The sequence below is a fragment of the Panthera tigris genome, chromosome D2, assembly GCF_018350195.1.
Source record: "Panthera tigris isolate Pti1 chromosome D2, P.tigris_Pti1_mat1.1, whole genome shotgun sequence".
Lineage (NCBI taxonomy): Eukaryota > Metazoa > Chordata > Mammalia > Carnivora > Felidae > Panthera > Panthera tigris.
In genome coordinates, this window is record NC_056670.1 from 72453464 (window position 1) to 72475927 (window position 22464).

General features: G+C 50.5%; 2 protein-coding genes across 4 annotated transcripts in view; both read right to left on the reverse strand.

Annotated features, from left to right (window-relative positions):
• Window positions 1-3062: 3062 nt before the first annotated feature.
• CD2H10orf82 (chromosome D2 C10orf82 homolog) lies at window positions 3063-10169 on the reverse strand. 3 transcript variants are annotated; one of them, XM_042959858.1, is made up of 6 exons: window positions 10083-10169; window positions 8689-8757; window positions 5801-6019; window positions 4161-4347; window positions 3550-3650; window positions 3063-3427 (listed from the first exon to the last, which is right to left on the reverse strand). In XM_042959858.1, the coding sequence occupies exons 2-6, from the start codon at window positions 8744-8746 to the stop codon at window positions 3282-3284; spliced, it is 711 nt and encodes a 236-aa protein (XP_042815792.1). In that variant the 5' UTR covers window positions 8747-8757; window positions 10083-10169; the 3' UTR covers window positions 3063-3281. The 3 variants fall into 3 exon arrangements, with proteins under 3 accessions (XP_042815792.1, XP_007084910.2, XP_042815791.1); XM_007084848.3 differs by lacking the exon at window positions 10083-10169 and adding an exon at window positions 9921-10076; XM_042959857.1 differs by lacking the exon at window positions 10083-10169 and adding an exon at window positions 9889-10076.
• Window positions 10170-13088: 2919 nt separating this feature from the next.
• HSPA12A (heat shock protein family A (Hsp70) member 12A) overlaps window positions 13089-22464 on the reverse strand; it is a 65798-nt gene continuing 56422 nt past the window's right edge. Inside the window, exons 8-12 of the mRNA XM_042960068.1 lie at window positions 21563-21649; window positions 20901-21005; window positions 19641-19899; window positions 16755-16858; window positions 13089-15612 (exon numbers count right to left, since the gene is read on the reverse strand). Coding sequence (XP_042816002.1) covers window positions 14975-15612; window positions 16755-16858; window positions 19641-19899; window positions 20901-21005; window positions 21563-21649 — 1193 coding nt within the window. The 3' untranslated portion in view covers window positions 13089-14974. The remainder of the gene's footprint in view (window positions 15613-16754; window positions 16859-19640; window positions 19900-20900; window positions 21006-21562; window positions 21650-22464) is intronic.

Sequence of the window (22464 nt, forward strand, 5' to 3'; positions counted from 1 at the left end):
TTTACCGAGCACGTGTGGACCAGATGTATCTGCCTAATCTCTTCATCTTCATAACCAATCGTGCTACTGACCGGCCTGTTTTGTTCTCTTCATTTTACACGGTAGGAATTTGAGGCTCAGAGAGGTTAAGGAAAGTGTTCAGAGTCACACAGCCAGGAAAAAAACACAGACTTGAGATCTACCTCCTGGCCACAGGCCTCGTGGCTGGGCTGGAGCAAAGTTAAAGCTGTAACCGAGATCCTGTTTGGGGCCAGCCTGTCACTACTCCGTGGAATGGGGGAGTGAGGTCAAGAAACCTGGCCATCTCCTCCCGGTATCTGGCCTCTGGGGGGATTCTCACACAGGAAGATAAAGAAGTGACCACAAAGGAGCACTTTAATGCTAGAGAAGTCAAACCATCCCACAAAAGGCCCACCCATTGTTAAAAGCAACCATGCAAACCCTCACCCTCAGTTTCTTCAGTGTCTCCAGACCCACGGAAATTTGTCTTATCAGGTAATGGAATTGTTTTTAGTGGCAAGAATGAGCTCATTACGGATGCAGCTTGTGCTAATAATGATAATTTGCTGCGCGGTAAAATCACCTCCCTACCTCCCCCGACAGATGACGCTCCAGAAATTATAGGCTAGAGAGAAACAGCAAGGACAAAGATTAAGGAAAAGAATTGCAGTGTGGAACTGCTTCTACAAAAGGAGTTACAGATTTGCACATTGAACTTGGTGATCTGAATCACGAAGTTGGAGAAGAATTAGATACTATGAAACAATTCTTGATTGCCTTTATTCGATTCTGTTACCTCTGTCACTGGGTTGTTGTTTTTTGCTTTTGTTTCACACTTCAAGCCAATTTTTAAAGGTGGTACCAAATGGATTAGTCAGTGACTTAAATACTGATGTGCTATATGGTACCGCGGATAAGATCAAGATGAGGGCTCCTTGCGAGGAATCATTTCAATCCTGGCACCCCTTAATTTCAAGGGCAAAGAGCTAAATAACCTTGAGTCCAGAGCAATCATCTGCAAATTCTGTGGGTTTGGAAGAGGTGACCAGAAAGACACCTCTTTGGCGTCGCTCTCTTCTGAGTGCCGCAGAGGCGTGGCAGGCTGGACCACCTGCCCCAGGTAGGTGACGGATCTATCTCCTGCTTTCCTTTCTGGATAGTGGGGTCCCAGGGTTTTAAGAAAGTTGGAAAAAATCTCATCTATAGTCTCTTCCAGCCCTTTGAACAAGATGCCAGCTACCTTCCAGTGAGATATGGCTTTTTGCCTCTAAACATACGATCTCAAGAAGATGAAAACAGCCGAGATCTTTAAAAATAACATTTTTTCCTGATTATGAAAACAATACCTGTTGGCTGTGAAAAATTGGAAAGCAAGCACACAAGACAATAAAAATAACTAGTGATGTATCATCATCCAAATAACCATTTGGTAGCACCATGGGTTAGCATTCTCTCCCCTCCCACAACTGTTTTTAAAATAAAAAGCAAGATCATAGTGTGTGTGTGTGTGTGCGCGCGCGCGCGTGTGGGCTCGCTGTTATTACACATTTTATGTCCTGTTTTTCATGTCCTGTATTATAAATATTTGTCCATAGCAGTACTCTTCTATCACATTATTTTTTAACAAAGGGATATATTGTAATCCCAAGTCTTACAGGGTTTGGGTTGTTGTTTTGTTTTGTATGATAATCACCCTGTACACACATCCTCGGTTGTTTCCCTGGACAAGGAGACATTTCGGTGCCAGGGCCCCTCCGGCTGTCTGGTGAAAGCTGTGAGCGTCTTCTCACAACGCTTTTAAATGCAGAAAGTCAAATACGTGAGATTATGTGAAATATGGTCAAAATATTAAATAGGACAAATTTGTGAGCTCACCGTGTGTTTCTTCATATATAGACTGAATAACAATATACTAGAGGGTAGATAAAGTAGCTTGAACAACTACATAATTATAAAGTGGTGATCCGCACTGACATTATTTTAAGCTGTTTGCAACAAACGTCAGATGATAGGAACAGATCTGTGGTTTCCATTAGGACGAGGTGACGGTGATAGGTACGGCTATGGTTTGTTGCATAAGAGAAGAGAATACTGAGTCCCACTAGGAGGTTCATAAAAACAAATAGGTAGCTTTTTTCTCATCAAAGCTCTTTCGACTCATCAGAGGTAAAGATCTGACACCTGATTTCTGCCCAGGGAACCCTGGTGAAAATTCCCACCCTGGGCAAAACCCCCAACGGTACAGTACTGTGTCCTTTGGCTCTGCCCATTTCTGAGCCTTTTGATGCCTACAGTGGTCTCACTGCACCAGGAGAGCTGCATTTGAGGCCTTCTGAGTGCCAGCGGATGCCGAGCGAGGTCAGAGAGAGTGCCTGTTAGTGGCAGAAGGAGGCAAGCCCGTGCTGTGGGTTGAACTGTGTCCCCGCAAAATGATATATCGAGGTCCTAACCCCCAGCACGCAAGACTATGACTTATTTGGAAATAGGCTCTTTGTAGGTGTCCTTCAAGAAGACTGCCACGCGAAGACAGAGAGACACAGAGGGATGCTGCGGGACGATAAAGACAGACATTATAGTTACGTACCAAGGAAGCCCAAAGATTGCCAGCAAACCACCACCAGGAGCTGGAAAGAGGCAAGGAAGGGTTCGCCCTTAAGGTTGCAGAGGAAGTGTGGTCTTATTCACTCCTTGAACTCGGATTTCTAGCTTCCAGAACTGCGAGGCAATAAACTTCCGTCATCTTTTGGTGCCTCTTTGAGGCAGTGTCACAGAAGCCCGATGAAATGAATACACCTCGTGCCTGCCACCGGGTCGCCTGGGGACTGGGATTCTGAGACAGCAGGGTTGGCTGGGCATGGCATCTGTGCCACTGGTGGGAACTGCCATGTCAGGACCCAAGATGGCTGACGGGGACTGATGGTGAGAAGCTGGGCTAGGGCTTCAGGAAGAGTCTGACCCAGGTGCACACGGTCACCTCAAGGTAAGGATGAGATGGGCCTCTCCCTAGCTCGTCTGAATGTCAACATAACCTGCAACCCCCCTCACCATAGAAACCTTCAGCATGCTGAGAAGCATCCTCTTTATTCCCACACAATAAAAGGCCTTTATCATTAATGACATGCTATTGCCAAACAGGGTGCAGGTGGCAGTCGAAAGGATTCTGAGGTTTTGAAAGGTCCGTAGTGCCTGTTGGGTGTGGGTCAGGGCCTGGTTCTCATGTAAGAATGGTGAGCTTTTGAGTCCCCCCTTGAAGTTCACCTCTCCTTGAGAGGCTGTCTGCATCAGCCTTCTGCATACTTTGCTGAGGACAGAGGCTCTAGATAAATCTTCCCCTTGCAGGACATATTTGATCTCTGGGCACAGCCACACGTCACTGGAGGCCTGGGGTCCTCTGTCAGGGGTCTTCCATGGGCAGGACAGCCACCACCTGGAAGAGAAACCACCCCCACCAGTTGCAGGCAGATGGCCCAGCTAAGCAGGGAGGCTCTGCAAACATTTCATCCCCCTTTTAAAAGGAGTAGGAAGGCAAGAGGGACTCCCCCCCCTTACCTGGGATAGAAAACTCCGGATATTTTGGCAGTAGCCCTTGGTGTTGCAAAACCTTTGGAGAAGGAGCAGAAGGAGGCTGTGTGGACCCGACTCCGTATATTCTGAAGAACAGAAGTCATAGACTTACTCGTTTTTTTTTTTTAATAATAAAAAGAAAAAATACCATCTCTGCACATCCTGCGTGAGCACAGCGTGTTTCTTTCTAATCCTTACGATTTATCCTAAAATGAAAGGATTAGCGTATCTCCATTTTGCAGAAGGGAAAACTGAGGCCAAAGAGCTGCCCTATGCGGTGCCACACCATGTCCCTCCCTCGGTGCCCTTGGGCCGTAGGTTGCTGCCAGGACACGTGGCCCTGTTGGTTCTTCCTCCCGGCCTCTGCCCTGCAAACCAGCCAGGACCGCAAGCAGGGCTTCTGGAAAATGGTGGGTGGGGTGGGGAGTGGAGGGGAGCGGCCCACCTTGAAGGCCCCCGTTACAAACGAGGCCCCTTCTGTAAAACAAATCAAAGGCCCCCTACAGCTGGGATGGGGCATCCGGGAACGCCCCAGCCCGACAACTGCTCTCGCCCTGGTTCCTGTCACCCGCAGCCACGCCCCAAGCCAGACTTACTCCTCATATGGCTTCAGGTGTGCCTTCCTGGCCTGCTCCACGAGGTCCAGGAAGTCTCTGTAGCAGTTTCTGGCCATCACAGTGTACCTCGTGGCACAGCCTAATTCCGTGACCCTGGCTCTCGGGAGGTAGCCAGCCCAGCCGGGGATTGGAGGCTCCTGGAGAGGTTTCTTTACGTGTTTGCATTCTGTAAAGACACCGTGCTTTCTGAAGGCTTTGAGAAGCCACACAGTGAGCTGGCACCCCAGCAGCTACGCTGGCGAACCCCGAGAGGCCCCCAGACGTGCTAAGGGCAGCTATCGCGGGTTGGTCGACACCGAGTAGCAGGCACCTTGGTAGGGGCTTTGCAAATACCCTCCCATTTCATTCTCTCACGAACTGTAAGAACTTGACACTGTAATTACCTACACCTTACAGAGGAAGAACCGAGACCTTAAAGAAGTTAAGAGCGTCTTGGCCAAGGTCACGCGGCAAGGGAGTGGTAGGGCCAGGCTTCAAGCCTGCGTCTGTCTGATTCTCTAGTTCTCCCCCTTCACCGGATCCTGCTCCTCTCCCAGATTAATCAAGAAGCTTCCCACGTTGCGTTCTGACCGTGCACATAAAGGAATCAGGAGAAGCAACCAGGTCAGAAGGAAGCATATCAGGCTGAGCACCAGGAAACTGCCTTCAGGTCGCGAGTGACTCTGGCGCTGACCCTGAGCGACTTCACATCTGTGAGATGAAAGGTAACTGCCCGCCTGCCTCTTCTAGCTGCTGTCAGAATAGAATTAGGCCACCGAGTCCCAGACCCTCAGAGCGGGAGCGCACCGTAGGGAGCCTCTAGTCCATCCTTCCCCGCACTGGATGAAGGAGCTGTAGTCCAGAGAGGGGAAGCAATGTGCCCTACGTCACTCAGCAGACAGTCACAGAACGGGGCTAAATCCTAAACTCTGAAGGCAGATGTTACGGCTTGGAAAACTTTAAAGCACAACACGCATGTGAGTCTGCAACCCCAAGCAATTAGAGTAATGATAATAAAGGCAGTTCTGGAGTTCGTTACTTTTCCTACAGGGCTTTAGACCTTAAAAATGGTCTATGGCAAATCATGGCTGTGATTAGCATTACACGTAATCACGTCGTCAGTTGTTTCTGTCATCGCTTTTGTGGTTGTTGTTCGGGGCCAACCCCTTCCCACCCACCTAGCACCTGGTAGAGCCGGGTTCGAGCCGAGGTCTGACCTCAGACAAGGGTCACCACCACCTCTGCAGACTCACTTTCCCCGTCTCTAAAGCGGGAATCATAGTCTCGCCGTCACAGCACTGACGTCGCGGTTCATGAAATAACGGTGTCCAGCACAGACAAAGCAGCTAACACATGTACGTACGTACTAAGAGGGCAGGTGAGGTCCCAACACTCCTGGTGACTTGCCTAGGGTCTCAGTTCCCAGCACTCTCTTGCCCGACCGGGACCGTGTCCCTCTGCCCCCCCCCCCCGCCCCCCACCAAGAAACGTTTCTTTCTCATCTTATGAGACCAAGCCTTTCCATCCTGCACTACCACCTGGGGATTTGGCACGGGTGCTGGATTCTGTGTCCCCTGGGGCCTGCCGGGCCCTGCACTTGTGCCCAGGGGGGAAGGGGGCAGGTTTCCGGGAGCCGGTACCCAAACTCAGGGGGTGATACTGCCGATAATACTGATGCAGCTCCCGCAGGACCGTCTCCTCCGAGCAAACGGGCTTCAGCTTCCGGGCAGTGGCCACTGAGCAGCGAAACTTCTCCAGCTGGTGTTTATATCGCTGTGTGCTTTCCTGGAAGGTTTTCAGGCAGTGGGACATGTTGTCCTTGCTGGTGGATTCCTGGCAGCTAAGGTAGGGCACGAAGCCTGCAAGAGCCGATGCATCAGGGCCTTCAGCGAGGCAATTAGAACCCGCGGAAACTCCCCGGAACCCCAGCCCACCACTTGGCATTTCTTCCTGGGCCAACGACACTGCGTTTTCCCAAAGGCCATTAACACAAGCGGGGCTGTTTGCGCTGCGCCGGGCCCTCCCCAGGCCACAAAAAAAAATGACCTCGGACCTGGGGAGGGACGGCCCGTTTCGACAAAGACGATGACAGTCATATTCTTTGATAGCAAAGCCCCTGATGTCAGTCTGAACAGCAAATGGGGAAAGCATTTAATGGGCCAAAATGATAGTCTGAGGAGTAATTGAAATTATTTCATCTTTTTAGAGAGAAAGCTTATTTTCCTTGACACGTCCCAAATGCAATTTGGGATCTTTTTTGTCGGACTGTCGAGGGAAATTGCGGGCTTATTAAAAGCTGAGACCTATTACACAAAAAGGTAAATTCATTATCTGTGAGGCCCACCCCCTGGAACAATTTTTTGCCATTTCCCACAAAATAACATGTAATCATTACTATTAGTATGGGTAAAACACAAGTGTTTATTTAAACTAGATGCTGAATCCTAGGGACTATAATATTGTCACAATAAAACTCTTTTTTTGTTTTTTGTTTTTTAAAGAACGGATGAGGGAAAACTGGTTAAGAGTTTGGTTTTAAATGGCTAGATAGATAAATACATAAATACCCCTCACTCGTTCCCGGGGCCCAGACATTTTGCCTTTGTCCCTAAAGAAAACCTGACCACAGAGTTAAAAGCAGAAACCCTGCCTCCTACGCCCTGTGAGAAGCTGCTTCTGGAAGAATCTAATTTCTAAACTGATCTTGAAGTTCTCCACCCACCAGCCAGTGTCCCCAACCCAGGGGCAGTCAAAAGATACCCCAGTGTGGTGGCGGGGAGACCATAGAAACCGAGGGGCCCTGCCACCAGGGCCTCCCCTGCCCTGCAGAGATTTTATGTACTTGTATATGTGCACACACACGGGGGGACCACAAGCTACGCTCGCTGAGTCTTACTAAGGGCCGGGACGTCTTAAGTAGCCTGTGTGCTGGCTCCTTCCAACCTCACGACAATCTGATGAGAAATCTATCATTATCCTGTGTAGAGGTTTGACTTGTGTCTCCCAAATAGCTGTGCCCAAGTCCTAACCCCTGGGACCTGCGAATGGGACCTTACCTGACAGTTCTTTGCAGCCGTAATGAAAGACTGGGAAATGAGATTATCCTTGGCTGAGGATGTGCCCTAAATCCATCTGTCTCTGCCTTAGTCCACTGTCTATGTCTGGCCAGCTGACTCACCAGGACAGACACTTTAGCTTCTTGGGATACTTGTCGAAAGCACTCCATTATAAGGGAGAGGGGGTTGAGAAAGAGACTCCGAGATGCAGGGCAGCGTGAAGATGGGGGCCGAGATTGGAGCTGTGATGCTACAAGCCAAGGAACAGCGGGGGGCCACCAGAAACCGGAAGCAAAGAAGGGCCCTCCTCTAGAGCCTCCGGAGAGAACATGATCCAACCAAACCTGGATTTCAGACTGCTAGCCTCCAGAGCTGTGAGAGAATAAGTATCTGTTGTTTCACACACAGCCCTAAGAGGGGCGCCTGGGTGGCTCAGTCGGTTAAGCGTCCGACTTTGGCTTGGGTCATGATCTCGTGGTCCACAAGTTCGAGCCCCACGTCGGGCTCTGTGCTGACAGCTCAGAGCCTGGAGCTTGCCTCAGATTCTGTGTCTCTCTCTCTCTCTCTCTGCCCCTCCCCCACTCATACTCTGTCACTCTCAAAAATAAATAAGGTATTTTTAAAAAAATTAAAAAAATATAAACAGAGCCCTAAGAAACGAATACACCCATTTAATAGACACTTATACTTACCACAGAAAGTACTCTTACAATCACACACACGGCGGCCACGCAGGGACTGAAACTTCAGTTTGTTAGAACTCAAAGCCTGCTCCCTTAACCAGCCAGTGGGATAAGGGGTGAGGCTGGGCACCTTGGAATATTCCCCGTGCATCTCCTCTCCTAAGAACACCTATCTGTGAGAGCGGAGTGCCCATGAGGACCACTGCATCTGTCACAGGGACGTGACTTAGTAAGTCCCCCGTAGCCCAGAAGCCTGAGGAGAAGCACTATTGGGTAGAATGACCAATTATCCCTGTTTGCTAAGGACTTAGGGGTTTCCTGGGAAACAGGACTTTCAGTGCTGAAATCAGGGCCATTCCAGACAAACCGGGGCACTTGACCACTCTCCCTCTGGGGGACACAGGAAGGGATGGGCCCATAAGAACAACCCTCGTGCAACACTTGAGAAAGCTCGACTTGGGGAAAAGGACAGGGCCTCAGCTTATTCATTGTGTCTGTCCCCTTAGCAGTGTGTCTATCCTGGTCCAAATGCACTCAAGGGACATTTGGTGCTTCCCACGTACCAGGCCATGTCCTGGGAGATCTGGACTAAGTTGTATCTCTCCATTCATCAGAACCCCGTTATCAGCCATCTTGGGCAAAGGAGTGCTTTCCACAAGGGTCCTAAAGAAGCCAACGTGTCTGTACTGGCCCAATTGGACAGAAAGACATGGACAGCGGACCAAGGCAGGGACAGTGAGCAGGACCACGGTTCTGCCAGGCACATCGGCAGGGCACGTCACCACTTACCACTGTAGCCTGGTGTGACTGGCAGGTGTCTCATGAAGGTCTTGGAGGAAGACTCCATGATTTCACTCTCTGTTAACGAAGGGAAGAGGGAATGAAATGATCTAATCGAATGTCCCTGCCTCAAGAACTCACACGTGTGCTAGAGTCCTTGGGAGGAGAATGACCCCGCCGGGGGGTTGGGAAAGGGAGGCAGCACCACCATCTTAACACAGAACCAGCAGATAAAACCAGTGGCCTACTACCAAGGGGCGTTCACCTTTTACATGTCCCCCAGTGTCTCCCCTCCTGGGACCTCCTCCATCCACCCAATCTCCTATCCATTCATCCATCCATCCATCCATCCAGCAATCATGAACTGTACGCTCACTGTGGCCAACAACTGTCACGAGGTTAGAAATACAAAGATGAGCAGGACCCAGAAGCCCCCACGTGAAACTCCGGAACCTCAGAAAAGGGAAGAGAAGAAGCACCCCCAGCCCCAGGGCCTTTGTGGTTCCAGGTGGAAAAGGTTGCAGTGGTGACTTCGGCTGTCCCCCAACGCCACCTCAGGACACCTGGCAGTGTCTGGAGACATTTTTGGTTGTCACAACTGGGGTATGCGGTCAGTGCTATTGGCATCTAGTGAGTTAGGGGCCAAGGATGCTGCTAAACAATGAAGAATTCGAATAAGGTCTGGCTGGAAGGGCTCAGAAGTCCCCAAAGATGGGCACAGAGTCCAAGATGGGTGAGCAGAGGTAGGGCGGGGGGCACCGCGGCATGTTGATGGGATGCTGCCTCCCCAGCCAGACCCCCGCCCTCTTCCAGGATGGCCCGGGTCCCCTCAAAAGGGACAGCTCCTGCATCTGGGCATCCGTTGATGTTGCCCAGTGCTACAATGCCAAGCAGGTCACTTCTCAAAAGTGAGGCCTTCACCGCCAGGACACGTGGTCTCGGGGGGAGGGCCACAGTCAGGGTTTAGTCAGCAGTGATGGGAATTTCGAACACACTCGGACATTTGCAGAACACTGGCTGTGACACAGCGCACCCGGGACGGTATTCTTGCCAAATCCTCACAGCTGCCCTAAGGGTGAGTTCCCATGGGAGTGCCCCATTTACAGATGAGGAAAATAAGGCGCAGAGAAGCTAAGTAACTTGTCTGAGGGTTGTCCCGCCCGAGGAGGGACATCTAAACCCTGAGGGCCTATATAGCATAGCTGTTACCCCAAAGCGTGGCCCTGGCCTGTGGGCCGCACCTGGCGCAGGTGGGTGGTGGCCTGGGCGGCTTCCTCTGAGCCGTGAAATCCGAGAGGAGGAGCGTGGGGAGGAGGTGTGCTGGGGGTGGGGGCCCGGGAAGGGGTCGAAAAGCGAGGTCACAGCCCCCCGCTTCCTCTTTCCGGCCCACTCCACGTCCTCACCTGGGCGGGCCTGGATCGCCCACCGGCCAACAGCCCTCCTGGCCTTCGCCTTCCCTCTGGCCTTTGTGCGCTCACCCCCCCCCCCCGCCCCCCCACGAAGGTGGGGGAGGAGGGGCCGGACTCCTGGATGCCCCTCCCCCTTGCTCAACCCTCCCGCCCACGACCTCACCTCGGGCCCACAGGCCAGGGGGCGCGGATGAACACCAGCGGATGCGGGGGATGCCTCCCCTGCTCCAGGCTCAGCGTCGGCCCCCGGCATGACATCCAGGGCTTGGCGCAGTGAATATTTGGTCTCGGGAGCTGTTCTCCTTTCTCGTTCTCGGTACGTGATCTCCCCCCCCCCCCCAGCTGAGCCCCTCTGGGCTTTGTAACTGGGGAGAGCGCTACGTGTGGGGACCTAGGTCAAAGCTGCCTTTACTGCTGTAGACAGTGGCACCGTCTGGGTTGGGGCCGGGTGGTCTCAATGGGGACTTCCTCCAGGAGTCGGGGCTGTGTGAGGGACTGGCGGGGGGACGGGAAGCAGCCCGGGAGGGGAGGAGAAGCCTACGTGGCTGGACATTTCCCTTGCCACCCTTGCCCCCCCGGGACAGGTAGGGCTGCAGAAAGGGGCAATGCACCACAATGAAGGGGGAGGAGTGACAGGGAAGTGGGGGCCACACTCCTTTCTAATCGTCCTTATTTTATGGGAACTAAAGGGGACCTGAGCCTTCATCTCATTGGATGGAAACCAAGATGCCCACTGTGTGACCCAGACAGAGGGAGTGAGGACCTTTACAGACCGCCTGAGAACACCGAAACGTGGCCACCGGAAACACCACTTTCCGGTAAGTTGGTTTGTTGTACAGCATCCCCCAGCCTTCCCTGCCTCTGCTTCCTGGGAGGTGAACTTTAGATGAGGTACCGCTTAAGAAGAATCATGTAGACCTCCCTCAGCATCCTAGGAGTCCACCGCAGGCTCTCCAGAAGCTTCTAGAGCCAACTCTAGAGGGCGACCCAGACATAGAGCCTGGAATAAAGTCGAGGCTCTAGACACAGCAGCCAGCTTGGCATGCCTGCTAGGATACCAGAGGGCAACGCACCAGTTCTAGACATTTCTGCTTCTTTTTCAACACCCTTCATTTGGGTGTGGTGGAGTTGTCAGAGGCCCCCCCGGCTCATCTGCCTTCTGTCTGGCTAGACCACTTTCTCTAGGGGCCCACGAACATGGCTGGAGCCAGTCTAGTTGGAATGAAAGTTAATTCAAAAAAAAAAAAAAAAAAAAAAAAAAAAAGCTAAAAAGCTTGCAACATTGAGGACAAGATCTGAAAACCAGTCTCCACTGGAGATGGGGTGGAGGGGGAAGTCAGCGATGATGCATCTATAATTCCATTCACAAATTCATAGTGGGAAAAAAAAAAACCAACTTGGGCCACACGAGATCCAGAGTTTGGCTTTATTAGACATCTGTGAAGACAGAGTTTGCAGGTACAATCTCGTCAAGTTTGAACAGCTGCAAGGTTCTGTGGAGTGTGAATTTATCCTGTAGTGAATGAATGAGACCCCGGTGGCTGATATTTTAGAATGAAATTCCATAGTCCAAGCAGATGAGAGATGTGACCTAACGGACAACGACGTTTATAATAGTCATCCACTTAAGTCATTTCCCAGCATAAATATGCAGCTCGACCACAGCGACGTCATCTCTACAACTGTGAAATTCGATCTTCAACTAATTATGCATTTTGACTCCCGTTTATATTGAGGCATGCGATTCTTTGCCACCCTGGCAATTAACCAGACCTAGACTCTAGAAGCTAAACTTGATCTAAATAACATCCTAGGGGTAGGGCAGGCTCTGTAATCTGGACTCAGTCTCAGTCATCACTCTGCAAAAGTGCCTGTATGTCTCCTGCCTTGCCTATCTTCTATGTCTGTCATTTGTCTGTCATTCAGCATTTATTAATGCCTGCTGTGTACAGAAAGGGCAGTTATAAAGGAAATGTCTGACAGTTTTGCTTCCAAAACATGATCAGATACCAGGGACAGGGACATCTGAGTGACGGTCATGACAACAGGCCTTTTAGAAACTCTCTGAGATTAGAAAACGTGTCCAAGTGTATTCATCCAGTGTTCTTATTCTAGAATATGTCATTCCACGGGCGGGAGGGAGAGGGGGGATGGATTTGGGGATTCCCTTTAATCAGGTCGACTACTGGGGCCAGAAGAAAGTCCAGGAAAGTGATCACCCCCCCTCTCCATCACCTATCTGCCAAGAGTGCAAATTTCAACCAACTCACTAAAGAGAAATCATAGACAAGGAGACATGCCTGATGCAAAGGTGGGAAAGCCTTACAGTGGCCAAAAAGGAAGACTCGACTAAATTACTTTCACACTTAATCCAGCAGAAAGGCTGGATTTGTGCACCACTCGATTCCTTGCGTGTAACCCTGTCATCCTGACGGTGCTGCACACGGACCCCACTTTGCCCTCAGGGTGACCGCCCTGCCCCACAAGAAGCCGATAAGCCCTGCGGGGACACAGAGAGATTTCGTTGGTTTTTCTGCACAGTCCTGTTGCTTATAGAACCAGAATGTCCAGCTCTCAAAGACCGGACAGGAGCATCGATACATTATTATGCTCCTTTAAACATAAACTGTGAGCCTTTGGGAAGGATGTAAGTGAGGCAAGGTCTGACGAAGCTGTTGATCCAGCCGTTGTCCCTTTTTCCAGAGTATTCTGACCCTTGGCACCTGTGACTATTGCTTGGCCTTGCATACACGGTCCATAGCTTAGCATCGGTACAGATCGATAAGTAAGCGCAATTAAAAAATAAAGCCATGGAAATGAAAAGGCAGCAATGTCATCAATAAAATTCAAAGAGCATTTTCCTTTCTTTTTTTTTTTTTGACAAGAAAAGCACATTGTAGAAATAAAGATTCTGTACAATATTCTAATATTTAATGTACATAAAATTATATTACTTATAACTAAATCAAAAAGTCTTATTTGTAGAGTATGGCTGGCAACATCAAAGAAAGACCCAGAACATTTAGCTTTTGAAGCAGAGCAGGCAGAAGAGAAGCCTAGCAAACACACCTTGATGCCTGGACACGAGATCCCGCTACTAAGTTATGTGACCAGCGTTCTCCAGTTCGGTGCTTTGTTCGAGTTTCACATTCGAGCAGGGAATTCTGCAGCAGGCCACGTGAACAAGAAGACATGTTCAAATGACATTGGAAAAGCGGCGTCAAATCTGCATATTGGCGACGGAATGGGTGGGTGAATCCAGCTTGCATTCAAAGTTCCTTAGCTCATCTTCCGTTCATTCATTATGCATGCCTCCGGTGATTTAAGATCAGAATGAGTCCCAGCAGACAAGCCAGTGGGTCCCTCGGGCCATTCGCAGGGTGCCTTCCTTCTAACATTCTTCCCTCGCAGGCCCTTCTTGTGAGCGCCAAGAGCGCCACCCCCAAGCCAGGTGGAGCCCCCGCCTCGCTCACAAAGGGCAAAGTGTGAGACCCCAATTCTTCACTTGTCTGTCTGTCAGGGAGCCCCAGACTGGAAGACTGCAGGTGCTGGTGGTCAGGATTTCAGCTTGCAACAAAACCTAAAGTCAGGAGTTCCCGGACTCCCATGGAACCACAGTCCCCGTGGCATCCACTGAAAACGCAGGCGCTGGTCCCCCTCCTCAAGACCCAGCTTCCACTTGTAAAAGGAACAGGCTCCAGGAACCCACTTTTAAGAAGCGGCCAGGCACGAGGGCGATCCACAGGTCAATCTGCTTTGAAAAAGACCTGACTGAATTAATCAAGGACAGATCTAGGAATTCCTTGTAGATACACTTAAAAAAAACTGAAGATTCCAGGGAAACGTTTCATAATGCAGATTCTCTACCCATGTATCACGAGTGTATTCCTCCTGAAATGTGGGACTACATGGCTGAAACGCTCTGGGAGATGACGGCGAGGAGGGAGTTAGTTTAAAACATGTACGCTTGTCGAGGTGTGGAGCCGTTCCAGATCCTGGGCTTGCTGATGTGAACAACGCAGACTGCAGGCTCCTTTCCTGACACCTGAAGTCTACCAAGGTTAACTCGAATCACTTATGAACCCAGGAGTCAGGATCTGGCATCCGGGGAACGATGTCGCAGCATATGACTCAGGAGAAGTCAGCAGTGCCTTAATGTCCATTTCCCTTAAAGCAAGTCTTCACCTGCTGAAAAGTTAAGGTGTCTGTCCTCCCGCTCGCTCAAATCCTAGCCTATTAGCTGGCTATCGTTACTCCTCACTGAACCTATTCAGAATTCAAATTACGAGAACCTAAAATAGTGCCCCGCGTGGGCAGTCTTCTCCTACCAGCTAAAAATGCTCCAAGCTCCTGCTGAATCACCACATTCAATCACATGGTGATGACAAGAAATTAACTGCAGATGGGTGGCATTTTATATTGACTGCCATCCCCCAAGAAACGTACAAAGAAAAGTCTCAAATAGATGAAGAATCTCCTCCTGACACAGAGATCTCACGTCCAACCTAGAAAGACAGCGACAAGGCATCCTGAGTCCTGCTTACCGGAGATGCGTTCAAAGCAAGCTGAGTCGCAGCTGCAGAAGTGGACCGATTCCCTTGGTGGGTGCGGGTTTCACCACTTTGTACCTATAAAAACGAGCTGCTCTCCCAGGATCCTCGGATTTCTTATTCCCAAACCTCAGTCTCGATTTCCGACAGTTGTTCTGACTCCAGTGTGCCCTCCAAAACCCCTGATTATTTCCAGCCCTGGTGGTTCCCATCTTCCCTGCTGAAATCCAGGTGGGCGATGCTGAGGGTCAAGGACAGGGAAAGAACAGTCAGGGTTGAGGTCAGCAGATGCAGGTGAGCCGGGTCCAAGGGCGGGGCAGGCGGCGGGAGGGCCCGTTAGTAATTTAAGAAGTCAATCCCAACCTTGACACTCTTCGAGGTGGCTATATCGATGGCTGTGGCCTTGATCTCTGTGTCCCCGAACTGCATGAGGGTCTGGATCTCCCTCCGGGGGGGCACGGCTGTGCCGCTGGTCCCTGTGAGATCCAGGCGGAGGGTACCGCACTTCTTTACTCCCGGGTCGGTGATGAAGCTCACGTCGTCGTGCTCGGAGCTATAGATGTTGATGACGATGACCAGCTGGGAAGGCTTGGCCGGGGTGTAGCTACGCTTGACGAGCTCCCCCAGGGCCACCGACTGGTCAGCCGAGATGAACTTGTCGAAGACATCAGTGCACCAGCGAGTGCCGTCCTTCACCAGCAGCTTCTCGGGGGGGTGCTTGCCTTCCACGTAGCGGTTCAGCACGCCCACCCCGTAGGTGAGGGGCGACCGACGCACCTTGATGACGGCGGGGTCCAGGCCGAAGAGGACGGCGCCCTTGAGGATGGTGAGGCCTACGTCCTGGGGGATGATGATGCGACACTTGTCCCCGAAGGCAGCCTGCACCGCCTGCTGCAGCAGGGGCGCCTCCGCAAAGCCTCCCACCAGGAAGAGGAACTTGACCGTGGACACTTCGGGCTTCTGAAACAGGTCCCCTGAAAGCAAAGAGGAAGGGACAGCACTCTATCACGAAAAGCCAGCTGCTGAGGGGGATTGGTGGCCTAAGAAATGCGGCAAGTAGACAAAACCGTGTGGCCCCACTGGGGGACAGACAGGTCTGGGCTGGCTGGACAGAATTTTTCTTGAGCTGGTCTTTATTTTATTTTGTTATTATTTTTTAAATTTTATTTTAAGAATTTTTTAATGTTTGTTTATTTTTGAGAGAGAGAGAGAGAGAGAGAGTGTGAGTGGGGGTAGGGCAGAGAGGGGACAGAGGATCTGAGGCAAGCTCTGAGCTGATAGCAGAGAGCCCAACGCGGGGCTCGAACCCACGAAACATGAGATCATGACCCGAGCCAAAGTTGGATGTTTAACCAACTGGGCCACCCAGGTGTCCCTGTAGAGATGGTCTTCAGAAGGGGGTTTGCACACCTATATGCTCAGGGATAAAAACCAAAGCTATTGCTAAGTGGAAACATTTTAACAGCTAGGTGGTGATCATTTCAAGGAATAATTTGTTAGGCATAAATAAATACTCCTGACATTCTCCAAACCTGTGGTCCTGCTAACTAAGTCAAGGCAGGCTGTTATAAAAAGTATTCTTTGGTTTTCAAAGAGGTTCTGATTGAGTCGGTGTGGGGTGGGAAGTGAATGGGAAGCCTGGATGCTGAAAAAGGTCCCCAGGGAGTCTACTGTGTGTCCCTGAGGGAGGGCCCCTGAGGGCTAGATTCTGTTGGCTCCCTCCCAGGAGACCTTTCTTTGGTCCGCGTAAGTGTGCCCCCTCCCCAGCAAAGATTATGGTTCCCCATGCATCCTGATAAAGCAAAGACTGTGCATTCCCTAGGCCCTGTCACTCCAGGATAATACTGCTCCAGAGTTCCCGGCTCCCTGACTTTCGAAGCCAAACTCAAGGCCCAGGTGAAGACAGGCTCTGGGCTGCTGTGCGGTACCTGAGGGGAGGGATCTGGAGAGCCTATGCCCAGGAACCTCCCGCATTCATGCCCAGGCCCTGGCCTGTGGCTCCCAGCCCCAGACCCCCTGCCAGTCTGACTTCACATGCTCTAGCTGGTCATGCCAGAAAAGTCAGTCCCCATTCAGCTCTGCCCCACTGAGTGGCCGAGCCCTGGCTCATACTTACGGAGATGCTCAATGATGCTGTCAATGGTTGGCTTGAAAAGGGCATTCATGGCATCCGGACTCATCCTCAGCATCCCCTGCGAGGACCACTTCACAAAATCCACGCTGTGGGGGTGTGGCACAGAGAGAAATGAGAAGTGAGAGTATGGAGGAGACCCAGGCTACTATGCACAGAGATGGCCCCTGACAGAACAGAACAGCTGTCACATTTAAGGGAACTGAAGGGTTTGAAAGTCCTTGGAAATACCTTCGACTGCCACAACCCAGACCCTTAGATATGCTCAAAAGCTAAGACATAGCCTCTTGATTTTCTCTTTGCTTTGTGTTGTGGCCAGCTTTCCCTTGGGATAGTGGAAGCCGAAATCTAGTGCAAAAGACAGGGAAAGAAGTGAAGGGGTCTGTCTCGTTTGAATGACCACATTTTATAGGCAAGCGATAGTCGGATTCAAGTCCTTTGAAGGCTCATATGATGTGTCCATGGTGCTGCTGCATCTGGCCACAGACCTGTATGCTCAAGTGCATTTCCTTGAGCCCTGCAGGCACCTGTCCCATGACAGTGAGAAGCCCCGTCCTACCAGGATGCCCCTTTCTCTGTCAAAGGTGCAGCACGTCCAGAGCAGAAAGAACACCAGACAAGGAGCCAGGACTGCTGGGCTGCGGGACTTTGGGGCAAGCTGGCCTGCATTTTGTCTGAGCCCCAGTCTCGTGTCTGGAAATCAAGGCTAACACAACTCGTCTTACCTTTCTCACAGCGGTTGTCAAGATCAAGTTCAATACCACATCTGTGAAAACACTTTGGAAATTTTCTGGCACTAAAGGAATGCCAGGGACTACACGTCCCCCACCCATCCTCAGGTTCAAAGAAGCCAAGCAAATGGCATCTCTGTCCCTGAAGGGAAGCACACACCAGCTGCTTCCTAGCCTCACATTCTAGGTGCTGCCAGGTCTCCCTGACCAGGCATCTTTCTGTGGCCTCGGCCACAGGACAATGTGGTGTGGCACGGAATGACTCCGTGGCTGGCTGTAGCCCGTCTCCCCAGGAGAGCTGACAGGCCGCAAAACTGTGGAGCAGGACTTGGGGTTAGACTCAGAACAGGTGCCTGTGGGGAGGGGGCCAGTGGACAGAGAGAACATGAGCCTAGTCAGAGTCTGGCTAGGGACCTGCTCCAAGGTCAAGAAGACCTACAGTCTTATCCACTTCATTTCCCACTAAATGGAACCTGGGCTTCTTAGAGAAATGGCCGATTGCAGGTCTGGGATGGGGAATATACAAGATGAGCCAGAAGTCAGATCAAAATGTCACATCAACGGGACTCAGGAGCCAACTTAAAGAGGCTCCTACTGGCCAAGATGGGACATTTTGACCATCACTAAGGATATAACTGCCATGGTTTAAAATACGTCAAACATGCCTAAATCCACGAAGCCTTAATAATACCCCCTTCTGCCCCCACAAAAGAAAAAAATGCATTTGTCACTTAGGAGAATGCTAGGAAATCAACAATATTTAACAAAAAATTCATAAACGAAAAGAAAGAACCAAAAATTTGTCCTGTCTTGCCTATGTGAAAGGTATTTCAGTGCAATCAAACCATTGAGAAGAGTTTCTCTCTCCAGAAATAGGCTAGCTGAGAAATGAAGACAGAGTGAGAGACTAAGGGGCTATCCCTTAACATCACGGACCTAGGCAACTCCCCTCCGTGGCTGCTGACATCACAAAAGAAGCAACAGGCAAATAGCATGTGTTCCCTGACTTGATGTGAGAGGAGGACACACTACCACCCATGAGGCAGGTTTGCCAAAAACTCAAACTTGAACCTGACCAAGCTGCGTCTGCCAATTTGTCAGAAATACCAGGGGACCAAACATGTTACGTGAGCGTACGATAAACAAAAAACCCGGACTGCGGGAAACTCTATGGGACGATCAGCTTTGTCATCTAATAATAAACTGTAAAGAAAACGCAGGAGAGGGAACCCATATAGTAAGCGGGACTTAGGGGCCTATCAGATAACTGCTATGGAGAGCCATCTTTTCGATATCCGTGCAAACTGAAAAACATACATAAGGCAGTTGGAAAAATTGTAATGTTAGCTGGGAATTTGAGGATATTGAAGAACTCGTGTCAAGTGTGATCGTGATAACAGCATTATGGTAATGATTTTAAATTTATCTTAGCGATACCTACTGACATATTCATGGATTAGATGATGATCAGATCTGCTTTAAAATACTTGGGAGAGCGTGCACGAGGATTTAGACTGGCCAGGAGGTGACAGCTGTTGAAGCTGTGTCATGAGGTTCATTTTGCACAGTGAATGTTTGAAATCTTCTGCTATAAAAAGATTTTTAGAAGCCTGTGATTTTTGTCTATCAATTTTGTCATTCAGCTTTCACACAGCTTCCAAATGTCCATTTTGCAACAAGCTGAGCTACGAACACTTGCCTGTAGCCAAGAGACTCCGAGTCCCATGGGATTTTGCTCAACAGATATTTACTGAGCACCTCTACGTTGTACCAGGTTCTGTTGTAGATGCTGGGGATACAGCAGAGGCCAAAAACACAAAATTCCCTGCTTTCACAAAGCTTATGGTTATTGGCACATAATAAAAGCTAACACAGAAACAGCAGTTTTCAGGTCCCAGGCATTGTGCTAAGTGTCTAACTTTTGAACTCACTTTATCCTCACAACAACCCTTTGAGGTAAGTGGAATGATCGCTTCCATTTTCCAGACGAAAAACTGAGGAACAGAGAAGGTGAGTCACTTGGCCAAGGTCACATAGCTTGTGTGTAGTATTGGAACTCAGAATCCACACCCCCTTCCTCCCTCCCCTCGGTAGGATCCACCCCCTTGAATGGCCTAAGCCAAAGATGAAGCCCACTCACTTGCTCTTCCTCAAGGCGTGCTCCACGCTGTGGCCACGGAACTTCTTGTAGTAGTCGATGAAGGAGAAGGGCAGGGTGATGTTCAGTGGGTTAGTTCGGTCTGGGGCAGCCGCCCTCTTACGAGACTCAAATGCAATCATTAAGTCAACCCAGGCCGCGGGACGCTTGATTTTGAATTGTTCGATAAAATCCTCTCCAAATATTTTACACAGAAGTTTTTCAAATTCATAATCTACTCCTAAGGATCCGTAGGGTCCACCTGAGTCAAGCACAAAATGAGAGCCCGCCGTGTGAAAACGGAATTCAGACTCCGAGAGACATCCTACCCTGCGTTCTTCTCTGAAACACAAAGTCACACGAACTTGGGCCCAGTGAGCAAACGGACAGCAGCTACGGTTTTTACTTAAGCTTGAAAACCCTCCAGTTCTTCTCATTCCAGGTGGAGAGACTTTCCCCTACAGAATCACTCGTCAACGAGCTTGTTAAAATCAATTATATTTTAAATAAAATTGATACACATAACTAACTAGGAGCATTGCGGTATTCCTACCCAAGAAATCCAGGGACAGGGTCTGGAAAATCAGCAGGCCCACTGAGACCCTGTGATCTATTACTTATTCATCATCCCACCCCCACCAACGGAGAGAGCCTGTTGCTTGCTTTGGCAATTTTGATCCAAGACCGGGTGTCCCGAGACCTCCCTAGAAAGCTTAACTGTGGCACTAAAACACAGGTGACAAATCAGATGACAATCATATCCTTCCAGAACTTCCAGAAAGAAACTCCCTTGGCCAGGATCTAAAACAGGCTCATTGTATGCCAAAACCCAAGTTACGGTGGTTTGTGTTTTAAAACTTTTTTTTTTTAATGTTTATTTACTTTTGAGACAGAGAGAGACAGAGCATGAGTGGGGGACGGGCAGAGAGAGAGGGAGACCCAGAATCGGAAGCAGGCTCCAGGCTCTGAGCAGTCAGCACAGAGCCTGACGCGGGGCTCGAACCCACGGACCGTGAGATCATGACCTGAGCCGAAGTCGGATGCTCAACCGACTGAGCCCCCCAGGCGCCCCTACGGTGGTTTGTGTTTTGAAGAGCATTTAACTGCATCTTGCTCTCCGGCCCCACACGGGCATCTGGGTATCGTACCCCTCGGGGCCTGGAATCCCACGTGCAGACAGCAGTGAGAGAACGAAATAGCAAGAGAAATCGGACAGGAGAGAAACAGCTCAGGAAGGAGAAAATCGGTCATGCCGGGGCTCACCTGTTGCTTTATACAGTTCTTTAAGGTGTCCCTCCGGTAGCCGTATCTGATGGACAGTCAGGTCGACGGTGCCACCGCCACTGTCCACAACCACGTACTTGTCACCTGGTTAAAAACATCCACCCTTTACATAGGCCGCTGGTCAGCCCCATCCTGAAACAAGCTGGGGGGTGATGACTCGGCACACCCAGCTAAACTCGCGGCAACGCTTCTCATTAATACAGCGGTGTCGCTGATGGGCCGCTCGGCAAGTTATTCCCGACGGAAGGGACCGGGGTAGTGACGGAAGGGACCGGGGTAGTGTCTGCCCAGGAGTGCCGGTGAGCATGGCGATAAAGAACCCAGACGAGCGAATCTTTAAAGCTGCTGCAGACCTGGCAGGCACGAGTGGACAATGTCCTGCCATTGCATGACCTGCTGTTTAACCCAAGACTTACTCTGGAACTGGGGAGCTCCAGTTCCTGCTTTTCTTCGGAAGAGTCTGTATGGTTTTGTAACATGCAAACTTACAGGCCCCAAAAAGTTCTCCTTGGCACAGTGGTCTTTAAAACCAACCGATTTTGAACGTTTTCCAGAAATGCAAAAGGAGCAAACAGGAATGCATTTTTGCCAGCAGCACAAAACGCATCCAGCAAGGGGCAAAGGACGTTCAAGGACGCTACCTTCCTCCAGCTCGGACCAGATCTCTCCTATGACATTCTCCACCAAAAAGGTCCGACTCTGCCGATTACGCCGTATGTGCTCCTTAGCTAGTGGCCGACAGAAAGAAAAGGACGGGTGAGAAAGCATGAAAAGGCTGGCAGTCGTCTGCAGTCAGCGGAGGCAACAGCGTGAGGTTTAGGGAGGGAACGTGTAGCGATACTTGACCAAAATGATTACATAAACACAACACTGGGAACCTCAGAGCCAGACCATTTTCACCAGCGCCTGTCTATTCACTGCATGGCAGCTGGGCCTGTACCCTGCTGGAAGGCTCACCCTGGAGAAGCCCTTCCTCCCCAGTGACACTTTCTGGGGTAAAGGGTTAATAAATCAACCCAATTCCTGGCTTTGCTGTCCCAGGGAGGGACGTGTCTGCCAAGAAGCTTGCAGTGCACTTGGTTAAATAATTTCACCTCAAGGAACTCTGTCTGCTGCAAGGAATGTCGGGTATGTTTTCCTAATCTGGACGCTGGATAAACTGCATGGAAGCCATTTCCCCGACCTAGGTGAAGCCAATGTGCTCTTCCGCCACCAGGTGGCGCTTCAGCCACAGGTGGCCCATCCAAACCTAGCAAAGCCCTGGCCACCTTTTTCCTAACACTGGGGAACAACATGGCTGTGCCCCCGGGGCACTGAGGGGCTGTGACGCCTTGGGTGGGGTCACTGCATCCCTCACAGGCCCCCCGACAGCTCTGTGAGGCAGACAAGGCACAAATCATCATCCTTCTGTTCAGAGGAGGAAACCAGGTCAGACAAGGTTAAGGGACTTGCAGTTCCCACGACTCTGTCTTGCAGCTCAAAATCAACCCTTGGGCCATGGACCCTCATGCCTTTGAGATTTAATGATTTACACTGAAATCTG